Source organism: Uloborus diversus, chromosome 9 (genome assembly GCF_026930045.1).
Source record: "Uloborus diversus isolate 005 chromosome 9, Udiv.v.3.1, whole genome shotgun sequence".
Classification (NCBI taxonomy): Eukaryota; Metazoa; Arthropoda; class Arachnida; order Araneae; family Uloboridae; genus Uloborus; species Uloborus diversus.
In genome coordinates, this window is record NC_072739.1 from 26,104,615 (window position 1) to 26,125,987 (window position 21,373).

Sequence of the window (21,373 nt, forward strand, 5' to 3'; positions counted from 1 at the left end):
AGATGCGAGATGTATGTGAATTTAACTGGAAGTTAAAGACTAAAAAATGGTATGTTTAACGCAATTTGAAAGCTGGATTTTTTTTTTTGGGGGGGGGGGGGATATGTGCGCCATTGAGCTCTGGGGAGATGGGCACCCCTGGCAGGAAAGGGTCATACCTGAGATGGTACAATAAATTTTGTTAAAGCACAAATTTACAAATATGTTGTATGTATATTTTTGAGCTACAAAAAAAAAAAGCTTTTTTTCACTGTAGCAAAAGTTGTTTAGCTTAGTACACTCAGCAGGTACCTACAAAGACCGATTTATCAGAATTGCAGCTTTGAATACAAACACAAAACCTTTTCTGGATAGAAGACGTGTTCCTTGTAAACCTGAGTGCAAATTGTTGCAATATTTTAAATCTTTCTTCTCAGGATTTCTAGAACGACAGATACAGCAAAGTACTTTTTTAAGAACTTACTTGAAAGCATTTTGCGTCTTTTTTGGTATGATGCATGAGCAATGTAATCTTTCTCATCAAAAGATGAATCAGCCCCTTCGTTTAACATTTCTTGATAATAGTGAAGAGGATCTGCAATAAAATTTTAAGTTATACACTTAATAAATTAGATGAATATTTTTAAATCAGCAAGAGAAGTTAAAACTCAAAACAGAATTTTCATAATGCACACCTTGGTGCTAAAAACATCGAACATTTTCACGCATGGAATCTCATTGCAACAAACTTCAAGGGATCATAAATTTTGTTCGCTGTATCAGAAATTTTGTTGTAATGGATTTCAAGCTATGTAGTAATAGTTGAAATGGGGCTGATTTTTTTTTTTTTTTTTGTGAAATGGATATTTTGTTGTATGGATATTTGCTGTAATAAAATTTCACTGGACAAATTATTCCTTAAATGAAATAAATGAGAGTTTAAATAAAATGTATTAAAGCATTTAAAGATTAGAATAATTTTTTAATAGTATACAAATGTAATGGGCAAATTATGCCACTTAATATTTTGTAAAGTATTTGTTACAGGTTGCTAAAAGATTGAACTTTTCAACACAGTATGCAGTTTTTGGCAAAATATATGTTCTATGTTAGCAAGTAAAAAAAAAAAAAAAAAAAAAGAGGGGATGAGGTTACTTATACTTTGTAGAATTTAAAATTCAAACAAAGTATCCAAGATTCAGTCAAAAATGTCTATAAAAGTTCTAGTCCTGTAATAAAATTAACATTTCACTGAGAAAAAAAAACATTAAAAAGAAGTAATTTTCCGAGAAGCACCAGTTAAAATCATTAGAAATAAATATTTGCCAATGATCAGTTTTTTTTCTGCATTTGTTCTGCTTGTTATTTATAGCTGCCAACCTTGAAAGCTCAAAATTAGGAAGACTTCATACAAAAACTTAACAATAAAATATGAGTGGTAAAAGATATTTTTAAAATATAAGTAAGGATTTCTTAAATTAAGCCTGTACAGGAACCAAACTTTGGTGTTTGGAAATAAAAATTGTTTTAAAATCTGCATTTGGAAACCTAGCAGGACTTGAAGTTCAGAAATTGAATTTGATTATGAGTAATATTCTTCAAAGTTTGAAAACGGCAACTTTTAGGTTTAAAAAAATGTTTTAAAATATACATAAGTTGTTTTTTCTTATAAGTGATACTAAATATTCCTTGCAATAAGTCAAAATTTAGGAAGTTTAGAGGAAAATTGGGAACATTCTACTATTCTTTTCTGTAATATATTTTTTTTAAGAAGGAAAATGAAATAAAAATGATTAAACATATACATTTTAGGATATGATTTTTTTTTGTTTTTCCGGTCATGATTATTTTATTGTAGGAATTTGTCCCTGAAGTCTTGTCCCTTCTTTGGGGAACTTTTGTTGTTTTGATGCAATTTCGGGATGTAAGTCCTTCATTAGGGAATCAAGTTGAAGGCATCGAAATCCCCCCCCCCCTTTGAATGAAACGGGAGGGTAGGCAGCTATGCTTTTAAGAGTAATATGGGACTGAAAATTAGATGTGGAGGTTTCAAATGGGTAATTCTCTTTTTTCCCTTTAAATTTCATTTTGTAACTGTTAGTGAAGTGGAAATAATCTTATACATATAAAATCTGAGTATCTATCTATCTATGTCCAAGCTTCTTCTCCCGAACGACAGTGAACTGACCATCGAACCAGGTATCGATGGATTCGTAATCCTCCCGTCTCCATGTTTAGCTATTTAACATAATCCTCCGATAATAATTAGCGGAGATATCAATTAAAAACTATTAATTATGACTCTTAGATTTCAAAATCAAATCCCTATTTTTCGAAGGCTTTCCTCCATTCAAATTATTATTCAGTGCTTCATCTCAACTTTCCGCAACAATGCTTTTATTAAAATGTATGTGAGCGTGAAGAAAATCATTGAGATGAAAGATCTGTTGCCATTTTTTTTCTCGAATATGCTCAGGTAAAATTCTTGTTTTTGTTTTGAGGCTTTTCCTGTAATCAGGGGATTTAAAATGTTTACTTTATGGGGGTTTTCCGCAATCTGCCACAAAATTTCACTGACTTTTTTTTTTTTTTTGGTTCAAGCCTGAGTGTTGAACTCGCGTCACTTGACATAACTTTTATTTTCGAGGTGGACCGTGCAAAGCCGGGCGACGCAGCTAGTTGCAATTTATTTCCTGTTAAAAAGCAATTTGGCATACTAAAATCCATTCTACAGAAATCAAATTTAACCTTTTTGCATCAGGATGTACAATTAGATATTGAAAATCCTGGCAGATGTTGAAAATATGCAAACAAAACACAATTGTGATTGAATGAAAGAGATAGAAACAAAGACATCAACAGCAATTTCTTTAAGTTTTCAGGTTAAGGGGTTACAGTACCTCAAAAATGACCAAACATCAAAAAAAAAAAAAATTTATTGCTTATTTCAAAACTAAACACTAGTCCAAACACAGGGGAAAAGTTTCATTGCTTTAGTTCAAATATTTAAAAAGTTATGAATGGTTTTAGGTCATGCTCGCTATGTGTTCTTATGCAAAAAGAAAACTTTAAATTGATTTTTCTCGATGATCGTTTTTTTTTTTTTTTTTGTTTTCGTGTCATAAGAATCCCGAAGGATTTTTTTTCTATTAAAGATACAGCTTTAAAGTAATACTTTTTAAAATTAAGATAGTATATTTAACAAAAGTGTGCACTGGATAAGCATTTTATAAATTACTCAAATGTTTAGAGCATGTTATACCTTTAAAAATCAAATTTTTTTTGAAAAAAATTACGATTTTTTCCGTAATTGATCACAGAAAATTTTCCAGCAAACACAAAAGCAAATGAATGCACAGATTTTTAGAGATGATGTTTGTGATCGTTTAGCAAAAAGATTTTTTTATATTAGTTTAAAAACAAAAAAGCCTTAGGGATTTTAAAAAAATGAAATTTTCCTAAATGTTTTGAATTTTTTAAAAAAGTAAACAATATTTTTAAGTTTTTTAAAAAGTTATTGATTACAAAATAAGTGAGCATGTTATGGTTTCAACAAAAAATAGAATTTACTTAAATTAAAAAAAATTGCTTGAAAGGTACTGTGACCCCTCAAAGTAACTTTAATACCTGTCCTATGTGTCACACTTTTTCTTGAGGGCATTTTCCCATCTGCATAAAGAGCAGAAATTCTTCTTTTTCTGCTAGAAAAAGAGGCATCATTGGATTCTGAGGAATCAGATTGCACGTCTGAGGTATCTTTCAACTTCTTTTTCGCCTTCATGATTGAACCTGTGTAAAAAAGGGAAAGAATCAATTCAAAGATATACTTTTTTAAATGTAATTTTAACACTAAAACAGTAAAGTGAAAATCATTATTTGTTATAATCTAAATTCAAAAGTTCCCTTACTACCATATATACTCATGAATAAGTCAATCCTCCTACTTTTAGGAGGAAAATCAGGAAAAAAAAATCGAAAACCTGCATATGTCGAACCCCCTACTTTCACAAAAAAACTGAAAATGTTTTGCCGCTAATTTTGAATATAAACGTTGTAAAAAGGAGGAAAATGAAATACAATGAACATTTTTAAGCTAAAAATAGTCGGATTAATATTCTTTTGCACAAAAAGGGTTCATTTCTGCAATCCCGTTTTTTGTAAAGGGCTCGATTTTGCTGTTACGATTTTTGGAACTTATTGCTTTTATCTTTACTATAATAATAAAGCTGTAAATCTGTTTCTCTGCATGTCTGTGTCTTTGGATGTCTGTTATGCGCATAGGCCCAAGACCGTTTAACCAATTTTAATGAAAATTTTCACAGAATTAGTTTGTAGAATGAGGGCGAGCACCTTGAAGCGATTTTTAGTCTTTATTTCACAATCAGTCCATATACAATTATAGCAGAATGTGTAGGTATTTACTTCTATACCATCTGCTTAACGGAGTTGGACTAAATTCGGGAAAATGTTCTCGTTTTCAAGTGTTTTTTCTCAAGAATTGTTCGATAAAAATTTTCGGAAGTTCTGCCCTCCATATAAGTTGACCCCCTAACTTTTAACCTCAATTTTTAAATTAAATTTCTCGACTTATATGTGAGTATATACCGTAGCCTAGTAGTCCTCTTTTAAACCCTTTCTTTTTTCTTTTTGTTTTTGAGAAAAAGAGACCAGAACTGAGGAGATCTTACCAAACTTCTGCAAAAAGAAGCAACTGAGAATTCTTCAAAATAGCTTTCGACTGAAAAACCTAAGCATTCTATTTGGGCACTGTGTTATATGTGCAAAGACTCTCGTATGGTAGGTCACAATGTGATAGAAACAAGGGGCCCTCGGAGGTGATGTGTTATATGTGCCCAAATAGAATGCTTAGGTTTATCAGTCACTTCATACCTGTAATAAAAGTGTTTCATGAAAGCTGAAACAACTTCTGTGTAAAGGCAGAAGAAGCTACTGAAAATTCTTTGAAATAAATCTATTGATAAACCAAAGAATTCTATTGGTCTTACCTTTCATACAATAAAGATAGGAGGACCAGGAGTCCTGACAGCCGACTTTTGTACTTTTGGTAGCCATATTTAAAAATGTACCCAGAGCAAAAAGTTTTTCATTAGTAATAGTAACAACAAATTAAAAGGTTGTGATACTGTAAATGTAGCGTACAAATGTAGGCAATGTATAACTAAATGAAAGCAAATGTGAGAGCTCATGCATTTATTTATAAGTCAGAAAATTTCTGTTGCCTGACACGATTATTTTTTTGGGGAATTTGGAATTGTTAAAGTTACAAATGCAAAAAAATATCCCATTTGTAAAATCTGACCACTTTTAAATACAAGTAGATGTGCAAACTTTAGGAATCCTTGATTTTATTACATAATTTGAAACATTTGTTCTAAAATAAACAACAACAAGAGAAGGGGAGTCAAGAGAAGGGCTCAAATAGGGATATTATTTTTAACAAATAAAGAACCATTTGGTGATAGGGACTTGATTCTTTGGTAGCCATTTTCAATGAAATGGTCACCTGCTGGTGACTGGCAACCACTAATCTAGAGCTTTATTATACACATTAATAAAAGTGCTTGATGAAAACCAAAACACAAATCTTGCTTGCACTGATGAAACCGAGTTGTGTAGCCACTACTCACTAGCTGCTATCTTCACTTTTTTGCAGTAAAAAACTGCCCTGCTATTTGAGTGCCTTTTCAAACTTACTCAGCACTTGAGTGGCTCTTTGTTTTGACAATGCAAATAGGGTTCAACAGAGATGATTGATTGAGATTTGAAGATGTATTTAAACAAATCAAAGTTCTACAAGAGAAATAATTACAAGTTTTCTACCACAGACATAATTTAAATACCTTTTTCAGGTTTTAGTGTTGTGCTTTTTCTTGGGGATTCTTCATCACTCGCATAACGAGAAGGCATTTTTATTTGTCTCTTTCCCAATGACTTCTCGGACTGGCCATTTTCAGTCCCTGACGGATCCAATTCTCCATCTGATGCATCTTTTACTAAAGCTAACAATTTTTCTGCCTTCATAAAAGAATCTAGTGGGAATAGAAAATATTGATCAATTAAAACAAAGTCAAAACTACTCTTTCTCTCATAATATTAATTTTTTTTTTGTGAACCTACGTACTTGTCTTACAGTATATTTGCATTTTCAACGACTTCCAAGAACTTTCAGCATCAACACAGCTCTTGACTAACTTTTTAAGCGCCTTTTCAGAGCATTTGGTGGGATATTTTGCACAATCATCAACAATCCATTTAGTAGGAATTATTTTCAGGCTGTCTTCCTCTTCAAATTCCACAACTGCAAATGCTTTCTCAGTTGAAGCTGCTGGGGTTACAAAGCAAAAATAGTCACTTGAATTATAATTTAAAGCACTAAGTTCAGCAATAAAAAAGCCAGTCACTAGCGCAGCCAGGAATACCTTCTGGAGGGGGGGTTTTTTGATCAAAAATACCTACTGGAGGTTTTTTTTTTAAATCAAAAATACCTTCTGGGGGGGGGGGGTTTATTTGAAATACCTTTTGAAGAGTATTTTTTGATCAAAAAACCTTTTGAAGGAGTTTTTTTCGTTGATCAAAACAGCCATTTCATATGCATAAATTACTGTATTATAATTTACATTTATGTTAAAACCAACCTCTGGGGGGGGGGGGGGGGTTCACCCCCAAAATCCCTTCTTTACTGTGCCACTGTTTTCAGTAGATTAAGAAAAAAAAGATATGAAGACATACATAAATGAGCTTTGGCATGATTGAAACAGTGTTCTTTTTTTTTTTTTTGGTTCTTTTTAACACTAGAATCACAGGCAAGGGCGCCCATATGGGGGGGGGGGGGGGCAAAAGGGAGCTCAAGCCCTCCCCCCTTTGAAATTAGAACTTCCTTGGTTTTAGTACTTTTTTCTTTGCAAAAATGTAAAAACATTTCTTTTCCAGCAATTAATGAATAAGTTATTAAAAATGTCAAATTTTAATAACTCTAATCTGTACTGAAATCGATTTCTATGGAGAAAATATCCTGTTAAACCATGGGGAAAATATCTGAGCCCCCCCCCCCCCTAAAATTTTGCATATGGGTGCCCTTGATTACAGGAGCTCTAATTTTAACCCCAAGCTAACTTATTTTGTTAACTGCTCCTCTGTATTAAAAGCTTAATCCATCCTTGACTTTTCCTAAACCATCGTGCTGTGTAACAATATAAAGCTTTCAAGAAAATTGTAATGTTTTAAAAACCCAAACTAAAAGGTTATACCTAAAAGTGTGGGGACCCTTTTGAGAAAGAAAGGAATGCAAATACATTTACCCATACTGAAACAAAGCAAAAACTCAAAAATGTTCTCTTAAAACATACTATTGCAAGAACATGAAGCATTAATAATGTTTTTGCACAAAAAAGGGTACATTGGCCACTAGTTTCTGAAATGAAACTGAAATAGTGCTAGTTGTTTTAAAGGCGTTTTAAACTTTTTAAAAATAACTTATTACATATCCTTAAAATCTCTGCCTCCTTTTGGCGCAGTATAGCTCTCAAGGGCTCTTGCGCCATTAAAAATAAATAAACCAACCAACCTCTGCATCCTTTTAATAAACAGCATTCATAATAAATATCTTTATTTTAAACTAATCTTTACAAATATATAACATTACGTAGGGAACTATGCAGATTTCTTCTCCCCCCCCCATCCCTTCCGCAGTATTTCTAGGTATAGGAAGCTCGAAGATTGCCGTAATTCTAGCGCAAAAGCTCAGTTTAAGGCATGGACAACTACTGTTAAACCAAAAAAAAAAAAAAAAAAACTCACAGAAGATTGAACTAAAATGTGTTCTTTTTAAACCTTTTAATAATGAAATTGTGAAGGGCTTATGTCAAGAGTTACTATAAACTAAAAAGACTTCAATTTAAAATTTTACATTTTAAAGATGACTAACCCTGAAAAAGACATAATTTCAATACAGTGCCAAATCGTTTAAAAATAATTTCAATGTCATAAAAATTTTGACTGGGGCCTTTATTAAATTATTAATAGGTATGCTCAAGATCCATATTGATATTAAGTGCAAAATGTGTCCCATGTCCGAAGCTAACTTTGAAATCAGGAAAAATTAGTATTTTAACCAGGGGTGTCCCCGCCCCCCCAAGAGCAAAGGCGCACCCCCTAAAAAAAGAGAAAAATGCCCTTCAAAACACCCCCCTTCCCCTAAAAATTTCAATGGAGCAGTCTGTGCCACGGCCCATTCCTAGGTGGGCACCTCTGTTTCAACAACGTTGTAGGTATTTGAAACTTGCAATGGGGTGAAGAATTTTAAGAGGGATCTTCATTGGGAATTGATAAATTGTCTGTACCAGCGTAGCTGAGCCTCGAGTTTGTTGCTGGTCGTCACTTTTGTATTTGTATTTAGATGCCCAGGGTTCTTTTGCAAACATAACTAACACTGAGTAATCAGCAAAGTACTCTATACAGCAGGAAAAGATTCAAATAATGCAGTTGCAATTTCTAGAAAACGAAAATGTCAAAAATGAATATATACTATACTTTTCTTCATAAAATATGCTGTACGTTTCAAATTCTTGTTATCCTAGTAGATTGATCACATGTAGCAGAAATCTTAGCTTTAAAATTGAGGTACTTAATACTTTTACCAGAGATCAAACCCAGTGAACGCGAAAATTGTAACTTAGTTTTATTAGGGTTGCTAAGAGATTTTGTTAAACGCATTATTTTTTTTAATTTCAACACTAATTCAACAAATACATAAATTATTAAGGAATAAGGATGTATGCTTAATTTCACGAACTCAGCTTTTGATTTTCGCGCTTTTTAAATGCTGCAAATTTTGTTAATTTTGAAGAATAAGAGTAACATGAAAATTTGTATTTTTCAGTAAAAATTGCTGCATCATTTTATTTATGCAATCAATATAATATTCCTCTCATAAGCAAGAGAGATAAAAATATTTCGATATTTTTTGTCATACATTAATTAATGCAATATTGAAACAAAATATCACAATGTTACCTGATGTCATTTTCAAACACGTGCGGCTAAATTGTAAAAGCTGGACTTCTTAGGATGTGTGCTCACTTGTACAATCTACACTTTGAAGCACATAAAAATCACTAAAATCATAGCATCATATTTTATATTTGTATCTTATTTTAAATTTTATTTTAGTGATATACAAATACGTTGGACAATAATCAAATATCCTAACAACAATGGAAAACGGCATTGCCAAATGTTAGTTAATAATCTGCTTCATGAAACTGACAGTATCGTAAATACTAAAACTGCTTATGTTTTAGTTATTTTTTTGCACAACAGATGAATGTTTTACTTCTTTTATGTTTCATTTATTTTCAAATTTTCGGCATTTAAAACAAAGTGGAAAGTATCTCTGCTTGCGTACTCAAACGTTTCCTCGAAACAAGAAAAAATTTACAAAATCTTAGTTGGCAATATCCGGTTGTAGCATTCCTGTTAATGCCTACCTCCTGTTTTGACAACAAAATATGAGCGTGTGTAATCATGAGTCAATTTAACTTTAGCATTCAGCTAATTAATGAAATTGTTGTGTTTTTCAATTCTTAAATATTTTTCGTGGTAAAGGTAAGTTCATCTTCTTTGAACTTGTGATTAGTTTTGGTTAAATACGAAAGCAACAACAATTTGGATCACAAAAGCGTCTTGGATGTTTTGCACTACACTTAAGGCTTTGCGTCCGTTGGAAAATTAAATGGATTCCATAAAAGATCACCTCTTATTCATTTTTTTACATTTTGAATCTTTCAGGTAATGGAGTATGGGGGCATGTTTAAGTCTTGATGAAGAGGAAAGACGAGCCCAATTGAGAAGCAATGAAATTGACAGACAACTCGCTGAGCTCGCAAAACAAGAGAGAAATGTCATTAAGATATTGCTCTTAGGTATTTACTTTTCAGTCTTCAAATACTTTCCAAAGTTGTGCGGCATTGTTTATTAATTATTTATTATTTATTTTCTTAAATTCTGTCAGGAGCTGGAGAAAGTGGGAAAAGTACACTTGTCAAGCAAATGAAAATAATACACAGCGATGGATTCACTACAGAAGAACTTAAAAGTTTTAAGGTAGTATTTTAAATTACAATCTTCATAAATTTTTTTTGAAATAATCATAAAATCGTAAAGCATAAATTTAAAAATTATTATTTTTATACAAATTTTAAAATAACAAAGTATATAAAAAAAGTTACCCCCCCCCCATGCAACAAAATCTGTCAGGCCTCATAGACCAGCAGTGTATATTTGCAACTTCAACAATTTTTGTGCTAGTTTTTTTTTCTTCCAATTTCTTGGGCCCTTTTAAGGACATGTCTCCCCCCCCCCCATGCTGCGGAGTCTGGGTATGCAGATCCGGGCCTGTTAAAAAAAGTTTGTGTCTTAGTGAGCCTCCTTATGATTTCACTAGATATTTGGTGCAGTGAAATGTTTTACAAGCATCTTTTACTTTAAAAAACATTTTTTTTTTTGTAATCAAGTTTTTTTTAGGGAAAACATCTATATAAAAGAACTTCAATAGCAAGACTCTTTTTTTTGTAATCAAGTTTTTTTAAGGGAAAACATCTATATAAAAGAACTTCAATAGCAAGACTCTTTTTAAATACAAAATTTCCTGATTACTAATTCTTATCACTTAAGATTGAAAATAAATATAAATACCATTATAGTGTACCCTTTAAATATAATCTTTATCATAAGACTTCAAGTCCAAATTTGCCATAATTACCATATCTTTATTAGGGTATCCTAATTACCATTTATTTTTTATGGATGTGCCTCTTATTTTCTAATCTAGAAAATCACCAGCCATATGACAGATACAAATTTCTTCTCCCTTCCATTCAGCAAGAAACCTAACAAATAAGGTCCAATCGCAATTTGAATCCAAAAAACATAATTTGTACTTCAAGACATCAAAATTTAAATGAATGTCAGGGGCAGAATTCTGGATGTTCTTTTTTTCCTATTCTTTCTTCCGTTCATATTTTCATTTTTCTACACGTACAACTGGGTTTAATCCAGGCATTTGAGTTTTAGTAAGTGCATTATATCCCCCCCCCCCTGAAAAAATTACATATCTGAATTATGTAAACTTTTAATTCAAAAACATGTCGAGAGTTTAGAACAAGAACCTGTGAGTGCCAGTCATATGTCTTAGTATAAAGGCCCAAAATTTTTCTGCATAAAGACATCACAGCAGGTAAGAAAGGTTCTTTATTATTTAAACAGTCACACTGGCTTAGGCAGGGAAACAGGTTGCAAAAGATGCATCAAAAGCTGAATTCCATGTCAAGTGACCTCGTCATCTTCACACGAACATCTCTGATTTGAATGAAATTTTATAGAGGGTAAACCTTTGTGACCTTTGAAACTAATCTATGCAAATTTTCAGCTTCCAAGACCCAAACCTTGAGGATCTAGGATCAGTGAAAGAAAGGGCTCCAAAATGGGGGATCAGCTTTGTGAAACAAATTGCCATGTTTAGGCTGATCCCCCTTTGGAGGCTTTTTTTTGGAGCCCACTTTATTTTTATTTATTTTTTTTTTTTGGGGGGGGGGGGGAGGCATATTAGATCCTCATGATTTGTGTTTTGGAAGCTGAAAATCTGTACAGGTGAGTTTCATTGGCATGTCTGCACCTCTCTAAAACATCCTACAAATTGGAAATGGTTGGATGGGGACCACCAGATCATGTGATATGGAATGAATCTATAATGTTTAGTTTTTGCAGCAATTTTATAAACCTTTGCTACCTGTTTCCTGCCAAAGTCTGGGAGACTCAGCTTCAGGGTTCGTACGCCCTTGAAAAACCTTGAAAAGTGCTTGAAAAAAGAAAGTTCATTTTCAAGTGCTTGAAAACCTTGAAAAAGTTTTAAAACCTTGAAAAAGTTTCTTAGTGCTTAAATTCTCTCAAAAATCAACGAATTGTGCTTAGAAGTTTTAAAAAAGTATTTCACCAATGAAATTTTCTGAACATGTGTTCAGTATGCAACACCGCGAAAAATTGCTTCCGTGTGTGGGATTTCAATCCTTTTGCATCTGGTAAATATTTTGATGTTTTTTACAACCGAAAGATATTTTGACATATGGTACCTTAGATTAGTTTATTTTTTGTTTAATTTCATTAATTAACAAAGAAATTAATTTCGAAACCATGACAACATTGAACTTACTCGGGTTTCGCGGAAAATTGCTCTTGTGTTTGAAATTTCAATCTTTTTGCATCCTGCAAATATTTAAATATTTTGGCTAATCAAATGTTAGTTTCGCATATGCTACCTTAGATTAGTATATTTTTTGTTTAATTTTAATGAAAAACAAATAAATTTATTTCATGGGAAACATGCCACGTTGAACGAACTCAGACTTTGCGAAAAATTGCTTCTCGTGTTTGAAATTTCAATCTTTTTGCATCTTGCAAATATTTAAATATATTCACTAATCGGATGTTATTTTCATATTTGCTACCGTAGATTAGCATATTTTATGTTTAATTTCAGTAAAATATAAGTTTATTTTATGGGAAACATGACAACATTAAACTTAATTCGCGAAAATTTGCTTCCCTTGTTTGAGATTTCAATCCTTTTGCATTTTGTAAATATTTTTATATTTTTGGCAATTAGTAGTTATTTTGACACTGCTACATCAGATTAGCTTATTTTATTTTTTTATTTTAATAACTAAAGAGTTAAAGTATTTATTAGCTTGGTCTTGTTTAATTATTTGCTTATTTATTTTTGCAATTTTGAATGATTATCTTTACCTAATTTTTGGTCATAACAGATTTTTTTTTTTTTTAATTTAAATTTCAGCAGTTGAGCACCTAACAAATTAACTTAAAGTTTGTATTTTAAATATAAAGTTGATTTATATAATTTTATTTATAAGTACATCATTTTTTTTATGTCTGCTAAAATAAATAAGGTGTATAACGGGGTGGTTGTGTTATGATTATTCACTTGAAATCCAGTAGTGTTCGTTTTTATGCTTTTACCTCCTTATATCTCCAATTTTCCCCTTTTCCTCAAATGTTCAAAATTACTACTTTATTATGGTTGTGGGTACTTGGAGCTTACTGAAAGAGGCTTTAATCAGCAAAGGGGTAGATAGCTTAAGGAGGGTCTTTCATCTTCATTTGGATCTAATAAATTGACCAGTACCAGCCTAGCTAGGCCCAGTGCCTGTTGCTGGTTATCAACAGGCACTGGGCATGGTATTTCTATGCAGAATATTTTGACTTAATAAACTATTTTATGAATTGTATGCATAGCAAAAGTTATTGTTGTACATATGTATATTCAAGTCATAGGGGTCTTAGTTTTAAAAATTATTCCCCCCCCCCCGCCCCATTTTGCTCTTTGAAACTTTCAGGTAATTTTTTATGAACTCACAAATCACAATTACACCTGAATATTATTGCCTTTCTGAATTTAAATTCTAATTTCAACAATAACCCATTTTTTCCCAAAATAAAACTACTTTTGTCATAATACATGTCAACTTCTTTTAAATCTTTTCGATTCCGAAATATGGCTCTATAAATCTGAATTTGCACATTTATTGTCCATTGCAAGTTAATCAATGTAAGCTGAATAGGCTCAAGTTTGCATTCAGAGTATTTATCACTGCTTAAGCTGCTTTTGTATATTTTGAGGTGTAGAGACTGGACTGTGGACTTTCATTAACTTTTCTTACTTCCTAATTTTTAAATTTACTCGAGGACAGTTGAAATGCCTTATTGGCTGAACAGCTAATAAATACATACGAATAATTGATTTGAATACTTATAAATGATTTGCAAACCTAATATTTTTAGAACTTAATAGTGCAAACTGAAATAACTTTCTAGGTAGTGTTTTTGTCCTAGCCACCCTTATATTGTAATAAACCACTGTATGGTACTGGAAATAAATGTTGAAACCGGGGGGGGGGGGGGAGTGACTTCAAAAACTCCTCTCTGGCAATGCCATTGAACTTGGGTATTTTAGTTTCTTCCCATAAAAGTTAAAAGCATTTATGAAAGGGTTTTTTAAGTATTAATTTGCTGATTCTAGAAAATATACAAACCTCTGACTGCTGCAACCTTTGAAAAACCTCAAAATTAAACCTCTTGGTATCTGCTTCTCTTATGACCGAACTTTTCAAACATTTTCAGAAAGACTTTCAACGCAGTAGATCTTTCATCAAAGCGTCTCTTGTTGTAGAAAAAACAATTTTGTTTTCCTATACTTTTTTGTATTATTGCCTTATTTCTATGTGTTTGTAGTAAATGAAATCTGCATACAATATTTTTAGTACAAATTTATGATATTGCCTTGAAAACAAAATTTTTTACCTTGAAAAGTACTTGAAAAGTGCTTGAACTTTTTTCTGCCTAAAGGGTATGAACCCTGAGCTTGAATAATAGCAAACTTTTCTTATTTGCTGTGATGTGCTTAAGCAAAAAAATTTTGGGCATTTATACTGTGACGTAGTCTGGCACCCATGGGCTCTTGGACTATTGATTTTTGTAGTTAAAAAAAATCATGAAAATTGAAACTTGATAGTGATTGCCATCAATTCATTTCGATGAAATTTCTCATCTATATTCTTCAGGTTTAGACTATTTACAAAAAAAAGCAACCTTTGGTTATGATTGAAAAACGAAATTTTTTTGTTTCGGTTTATTAAACATATTTTGACTGAAAATATTTTATTTCAAAATATTTACAAGCACATGGATTCTTTAAAGAACATAGATTGTTACAAGTGAGAGAGAACAAATAATGATTTATGATGTAGAATATTTTTTTAAATAGAAATGTTATTTTATGTTTGTAATTCTTTTATTATTTAAATTTTAGAAAAAATATATTTTGTACTTTACTTTAATGTTGTAACACAAGAAATAAAGTATAACTGTTGTATTTTTTCATTTTCAGCCCACTGTGTTAGATAACATTCTTAGTTCCATGAAGTATGTGCTCACTGGAATGGGCATATTGCGCATTAATCTCGAAAATGCAAAAAACAAGGTATGAATTGTACAATTTTGTTTCTTGTTATGTTTTGACAAATAATTTAATATTCCTTTTGCTAGTCATTTTTCTTTACACATTTAAAATTTGATCAAGTAGAATTTATATTGGTAATATCATGTTGTCGCCCAACTTTGAAAAATAATGTTAGTTATTACAGTTATTGTTAACCTTTTGCCTACGACAGCACTTAAAAGAATTCAATGTCCTTTTAGTTTTTGTTTCTACAATTAATGTATGGTTAATAGGGATTTACTGTAAACCATTTTCTCAACTGCTATGATAATTCAGGGTATCTTTGAGCCAGTCCGCTCAACTTTGCGCCATCTCACATTTTTATATTATAGTATATAGTGAAGTACCGTTTATAGGTTTCCTTTTATACTTTTTTACCATTTATACGTTTCTTTAATCGATCCCGTTCCAGTCCCATTGCATATTAATGTATATACCTATTATACGTTTTTTCATTTATACAATCATTTCATATAGTCGCTTTGAAATACATAAGCGGTGCTTCACTGTGTTTTAAAATAATAAAGATCAGAAATTTTATTTTATAATCTTGCCAGGAAGAATGGGTCTTTAAGTTTTTTTAAGCCAAGTAAATTTAAAAATACAAGTTGGTGCAAAGTTAACTGGACTAGTTTAAAGATACCCTGAATGACTATAATTATCCCAGATCTAATACAGTATTGGACTCGAAATCCAGAATACTTAGGATTGTGACCTTTCCAGGTTTTGGAATTTTCCCGACTCAAAAAATAGTAAAACTCATCTGTTGTGCAGTATTTGTCAGGTTTTTCCTGATTTCACTTATGTTCGCATTAAATTTCTTTTATTTTTTGATCAGTCTGAATGAAAGTATTCTTTACCACGCTAAAACAAAAGTTGGAGAGTATTTGCAGTGGTATATAGTCCACGAATGTTCCTTTTTATTATTCTGAAATATGCCAATCAATACAATTAAGAAATCATATTTTTACGAAAAATAATTTGTTATTTTTGTTCAGTAACCTTTGTATTGCATACCTATGAAGAGAAAAAAAAATTATCGTTAACCAAAAGTGGATGGTAAAAGATTGCTACACAAATACAGCAAAACGCATATCTACCCATAACCCGTGGCATTTAAAAAATGTATTTAAAAAAAAAAGCTGAACTGAAAGTCCTGTGTTTTGAACAAGTAATTGCCGATTGTTTATGCAAATTATCATATAATGCTGTGACCGCCGCTACGCGGCCCAAGTTAAATTGAAAGCCAATTCAGTGTAGGTTCTGTTCTTTGAGAGTGTTTGTTTTGCAGTGCCAGAGTGTCACTAATAAAGGTGTTTTTTACACAAGGTGTTTAAGTGCTTTTTGTGCCTTAGAGCTATCAAAGTTAGTAATTTTGGCCAACACCGATCATTAACAGTTTTGAACTTTCAAAACTGGGGTAAAAAATGCGATTTTTTAAAAATATTGAAATGAAAAAGTTCCAGATTTCGGGATTCCGAAATTGGGGTCTCAAACTGTAAATACGAATAGTATTTTCAAAGAAAAGGGACTTTCTCTGGGATAACATCTGTCTCAGTTCCATATAATGAAAATGTTAAATTTACCATTTTCTTTCCCTTATTAGCTTCATGTTACAACAGTAAACCAGATTGTGATTTAAATTTTGTTCATTTTCATAGGCACATGCTCAATCCATATTGTCTTGTCAGTGCTGCTTTGATGAGAATTTTGTCATGCTTCCATTTGTAGCCAATGCTCTAAGAAATTTATGGAATGACAAAGGTGTACGTTTAGCGGTTGCCCGAGGATATGAATATGAATTAAACGATTCAGCTCTTTAGTAAGTTTTGCTATTATCATTCTTATATTTCATACTAAGAATGGCCTGTTAAGAGCCCAAAAAGGGAGAAAAAGGATGTTCAGAGTAACATCTTCATTCATTACATTGTAATTTTGCAGTTTTTGATGAATCTTTATTAGTTTTCCAGCTTATGCACAAATGCTAGTTTTAGTTTATTTACTCTGATTCAACAAATAACTAGTTTTATTTTAATACTGATTATGCAATTTTGTATTACAAAATACATTGTGAACCTTAAAATTTTCAATGCATCTTTTCATACTTTTATAGGAATGATATACAGAAAATAATGACAAGGAAATTTCCATTTTAACAAAATAAATTTTCAGTCCCTATGTAATTACCATTGCATTATTTGAATTCCATTACAACTAAATTCCTGTTACAACGAACAAAATTTGAGGTCGCTTGAAGTTTGTTGTAACGGGATTTCACTGTAGAAACTGATACTTTAACATGAGTGTTTTCTCTTACATTAAAGTTACTTCCATGAGATAATAATAAGTTACAATTCGAATTAATATTGTACTATGGCAGTGTGCTACAGCTTCCATCCATTGGAAAAAATGGTGTGTTTACCAATTGCCAAAAATTAAAGTATACAATTTCTCTGTCAAAAATATAGTATACCAAATTTCAAGCAAATATTGTGTGCATCTATAAAATTCATGCATCGCATTGATGTAACATAGAAAAAAAATGCTCAATCAGTTGATCTACTGTGTATAGTTAGTTTTCAAATAAAATATTTACATGATGCTTTTTTTCTTTTCTGCAGTTTATTTGAGAGCATGGATCGCATTTGCTCAGAAAAATATGTGCCAACTGCCACTGATGTACTCAGGGCCAGAGTACGTACTACTGGCATCATTGAAACTCATTTCAAGATAAATGATTTTGTGATAAGGTAAGAAATGCCTCGATTACTTAAGTCGTTTTTTGTGTTGCCAGGTTGCTGTTGTTGTAAGTCTACTAAAGGGGGTTTTAATGTGTTTTAACTTGTCAAAAAAAGTGCTAAAATAGGGTAACACCCCCAGTAATTGGCACGACACCAGTGATTGGCACTTTCAACAAAAATGTCCTAAAAAAAGACTCATATCCAATTTTTTTAAAATAGAAGGCTATATACCAACTGAATGTACATTCATTTTAAAGATTATAACTTCAATTCATGTTACTAAATGGCAGCAGTATATAGAAAAGAGAAACAATTGTGGCTTGTGTCAAATCAGCCATTTTTGTTGCAAAAGCTTCTTCTCTGGCTTAAGGGAAGCATGCGCATCAGTCCATTAAACTCTGACTTAAAATATATTTTAAATTTTCGTTGTCAAAAGTTTTGTTTAGTTGAAAGGTGTTACTTTAATTGCAAGGTTCCCCCACAATTTTGAAATTGAAATTCAAGGACTTTTTAAGGACTTCTACAAAATTTTCAAGGACTCAATTTTTTGGAAGGGTCTATGAAAAATTCAGATAATTGACAAGACGGAAGTAATTCGGGGTGGCCACAGCAGGAACAAAATGAGTTTCCCTGACTTTTCCCTGATTTTTCCCTGTCTGACAAAAATTTTCCCTGATTTTTCTTATAGCGTCATTTTACACCTTTTTAAGTTATATTTCGATTCCTCCTTGATGTTGTGATACACCTAGCTGTATCCAGACCAAGATTAAATTTTAAACTGTCTGCAAACTGAAATAATTTCTTAAAAATTTTCTGCAGAAAACCGCAGTACTTCTCCAACAGCCAAAAATATCAAGTTGAAAGCGAGTCGAGTACCGCAATAATTCCAGCGAGTTTCTTTATTATTAATTAGGACTTCAAAACTGTCAACCAACATTTGTTGCTCAGCATAAAAGTGTAGTAATACATAAATTAGTTTCACATATAAACATTGTCTGTAATGAAAAATGTTCTGTGAGCAATGTTCGACTGTTTTTCTGTACTATCTGGGTTTGGCTGTATCAGACGCATCTTTCCAAAAATATTTAGCATTAACGTAAAATGTTTTGAGGTTGCTAAATAGTTAGAAAAATAAAAGAGGAATTTATACTATTGGTTAGTTTTATTTAACAAGATAGAACAATTTTTCTTTACAAAGTAATGTCTGTTCCACATTTAAAATTACATTACTACACTCTCTTTTTCAAGCATTCTCTCTCCACATTAAAAAATAAACAAATGCATTTTTTTGCCAAACAAGTTTGACCTTGTACTAACTAGACAATTGTTAAATCATGACCTTGATTAAATAAAACATGGTACATAAATGATATTTCTCAGAGAAATGAAACTTTATAAATAAGTTCTTACCTTTAAATATCCATTTTTTTTCTAAAATAAGTTTCATGCATCATCAAAAACTGATCCAAGAAAAGTTGATTATGAAAAATTTAACCAAGAAAAAAGTTTATAATGAACTGTAGTTTTTTAATTGACTAATTCTACAAATAATTTTAAATATATATTATTATACACATTACATTACAGTTTACCATCATTCAAACTTATTATTTTTTCTTTCAGTGCTTCAATTCCTTTGAGGCGTCTTGTTTCACCTTGTTAATTTTGGCCTCTAATTTTTTTTTTTTCAAGATCAAGCTTCCTTTTTTTGGCCTTTTCAATATCTTTATCTTTGTCTTCTCTTTCTCGTTTCTTCAGATAAACGTTATCTGGCATTTTTATATGAGTGCATTAGACTTTTGCTTATCTCAATATTTAATATGTTTTTCCCATTATTCAATACTGCATCGTACACAGTTCTTTGTGCTATCAGAGAATCTTCTTTAATGTTTTCGACAAGGCATTCTTTGTTAACCGAAAATCCTCTTTCAATATTTGAGTTCCCATGCGAAAAGATCATAACAATCTGCATAACAGCATTTATTGCCTCAAAATTGGTAGACCTTTTAAATAAATTGCTCCAAAAAGGATCCACCTGCTGAGAAGAATGAGAGAAAGCTTTTAGTTCTTCTTGTACAGCAGGCTCAGAACAAAGTGTGTGAAACTGTTTCTCAGCTTTATCAGCCAATAAGCTGCTAATGTGCCTATTTTCTTCTAATATTGTTAACAATTTTCGAATTTTAATCTTTCTAAGAGATTCGATAGCTGCTATAGATGGGTCAAAACAACTAAATGCTCCAAGTAATGGATATGATGCAGGTGATTTTTCCAAAAGTTTAGCAGCAAGTACTTTTAAAGCCTTTAGACAGTCCTTGCGAAGATTTAAGATGCTTGTGTCAGGTATTTTGCTCACCAAATTCTTTTTTCTTAGCGCTTGTCTTGTTCCATACCCTAAATCTACTTCTGCTGCAGGCAATATATTCTTTTTGTCACTTAAATCAATCAGTTTCAGATCAGTGGTGTTTAAAGTCTCTGGCTTCACAAACCTCGACATGACAGACTTGATAACTGTGGTAATTGCAGTTTGGAGGAACGGAACCATTGGAACATCCGTCTGGTATTCTTTCAAAAAAGGTTCAATTTCAGATGTCATTGAAATAAAGAATGATAATTTGGCTGTTAGTAGGGGATCATTTATATGGGCTGAAACAAGTTTAAAACTTGAAGTAGATAGCTTTTTTTTATTTTCTTGAGCTGTGTTTACAAATTTAATGATATTTGGTAAAATTTCAATAGCCCGCTGGGCAACATCACTATTTTCCAGCCAACGAACAGAACAAAATTTTTTGGGAAAGACTTTAGACCCTGAAACTTCAGTATATAGACCTCTACGAGCTGGAACATCTTTAAATAAGTTGTACAGCGCTCGTAGATATTCAATAATTAGCCAGCCTGTTTCTTTCACAGCAGACTTAAATGCACAGTGCACATGTGCCTATGCTGATAATGTTAGCCTCATCTTCTGATTGAATCTCTTCTTTTAGATCACGAAAACATTTTTGGTTCACATTTGGTCCATCCATCGTAATTTGCACTATGTACTTTATATTTAAAATAGGTTTCAAAGCATCTTTGAATGCTGTTCTTAAGGCATCTGAAGTAGTACTAGTCAAGAACATTGAAGTAAGAAACCTAGTGCTAACTTCTGATTTTTCTAAGTCCCAAAAACGGACATTAATGTCCATTTGAGTCCTTTGTGATACTTTATTTAAAGATTCATCAAACCCTACAGTAAAACACTTCACATCTGACAACTTTCGTAAAAAGTTATCCTTGAAATAAGGAGCAATACCGTACAAAATTGAATATGCAATTTTAGTTCGTTGTAATCATATATAATCGTATCAGTAAACATATTCTGAAACAAAAGAACATCAGCACTAGCTGCTCTCATAGATTTATGTGTCATTATGGTTTGTAAACACCATAATATTTCAGCTTTAACGACTGAATCATTAATTAAAAATGTTTTCAATGCCCTTGAAGGAGCCAAAGAGGAACTTGAAGATGCTAAAGAGGAAATTGAGGGTTCAAGAGAGAAACTTGAAACAACTCTTGATGAATC

At 31.8% G+C, this 21,373-nt stretch overlaps 2 protein-coding genes across 4 annotated transcripts in view; one reads left to right on the forward strand and one right to left on the reverse strand.

The window, feature by feature from the left end:
- The window catches only part of LOC129229931 (uncharacterized), a 33,781-nt gene extending 24,580 nt beyond the window's left edge, over nucleotides 1-9,201 (reverse strand). The window contains exons 1-5 of one of the 2 annotated variants that reach the window (XM_054864313.1): nucleotides 9,013-9,201; nucleotides 6,122-6,322; nucleotides 5,841-6,029; nucleotides 3,607-3,768; nucleotides 464-574 (exon numbers count right to left, since the gene is read on the reverse strand). In XM_054864313.1, coding sequence (XP_054720288.1) covers nucleotides 464-574; nucleotides 3,607-3,768; nucleotides 5,841-6,029; nucleotides 6,122-6,322; nucleotides 9,013-9,022 — 673 coding nt within the window. In that variant the 5' untranslated portion in view covers nucleotides 9,023-9,201. Of the gene's footprint in view, nucleotides 1-463; nucleotides 575-3,606; nucleotides 3,769-5,840; nucleotides 6,030-6,121; nucleotides 6,326-9,012 lie in introns of both variants that reach the window. The other variant, XM_054864312.1, reaches the window with a different exon arrangement.
- Nucleotides 9,202-9,492: 291 nt separating this feature from the next.
- Nucleotides 9,493-21,373, forward strand: part of LOC129230747 (guanine nucleotide-binding protein G(o) subunit alpha-like) — a 40,128-nt gene continuing 28,247 nt past the window's right edge. For both annotated transcript variants that reach the window (XM_054865176.1, XM_054865178.1), the window contains exons 1-6: nucleotides 9,493-9,603; nucleotides 9,787-9,920; nucleotides 10,010-10,101; nucleotides 14,957-15,049; nucleotides 16,729-16,889; nucleotides 17,689-17,817. In XM_054865176.1, the coding sequence (XP_054721151.1) occupies nucleotides 9,797-9,920; nucleotides 10,010-10,101; nucleotides 14,957-15,049; nucleotides 16,729-16,889; nucleotides 17,689-17,817 (599 nt within the window). In that variant the 5' untranslated portion in view covers nucleotides 9,493-9,603; nucleotides 9,787-9,796. The remainder of the gene's footprint in view (nucleotides 9,604-9,786; nucleotides 9,921-10,009; nucleotides 10,102-14,956; nucleotides 15,050-16,728; nucleotides 16,890-17,688; nucleotides 17,818-21,373) is intronic.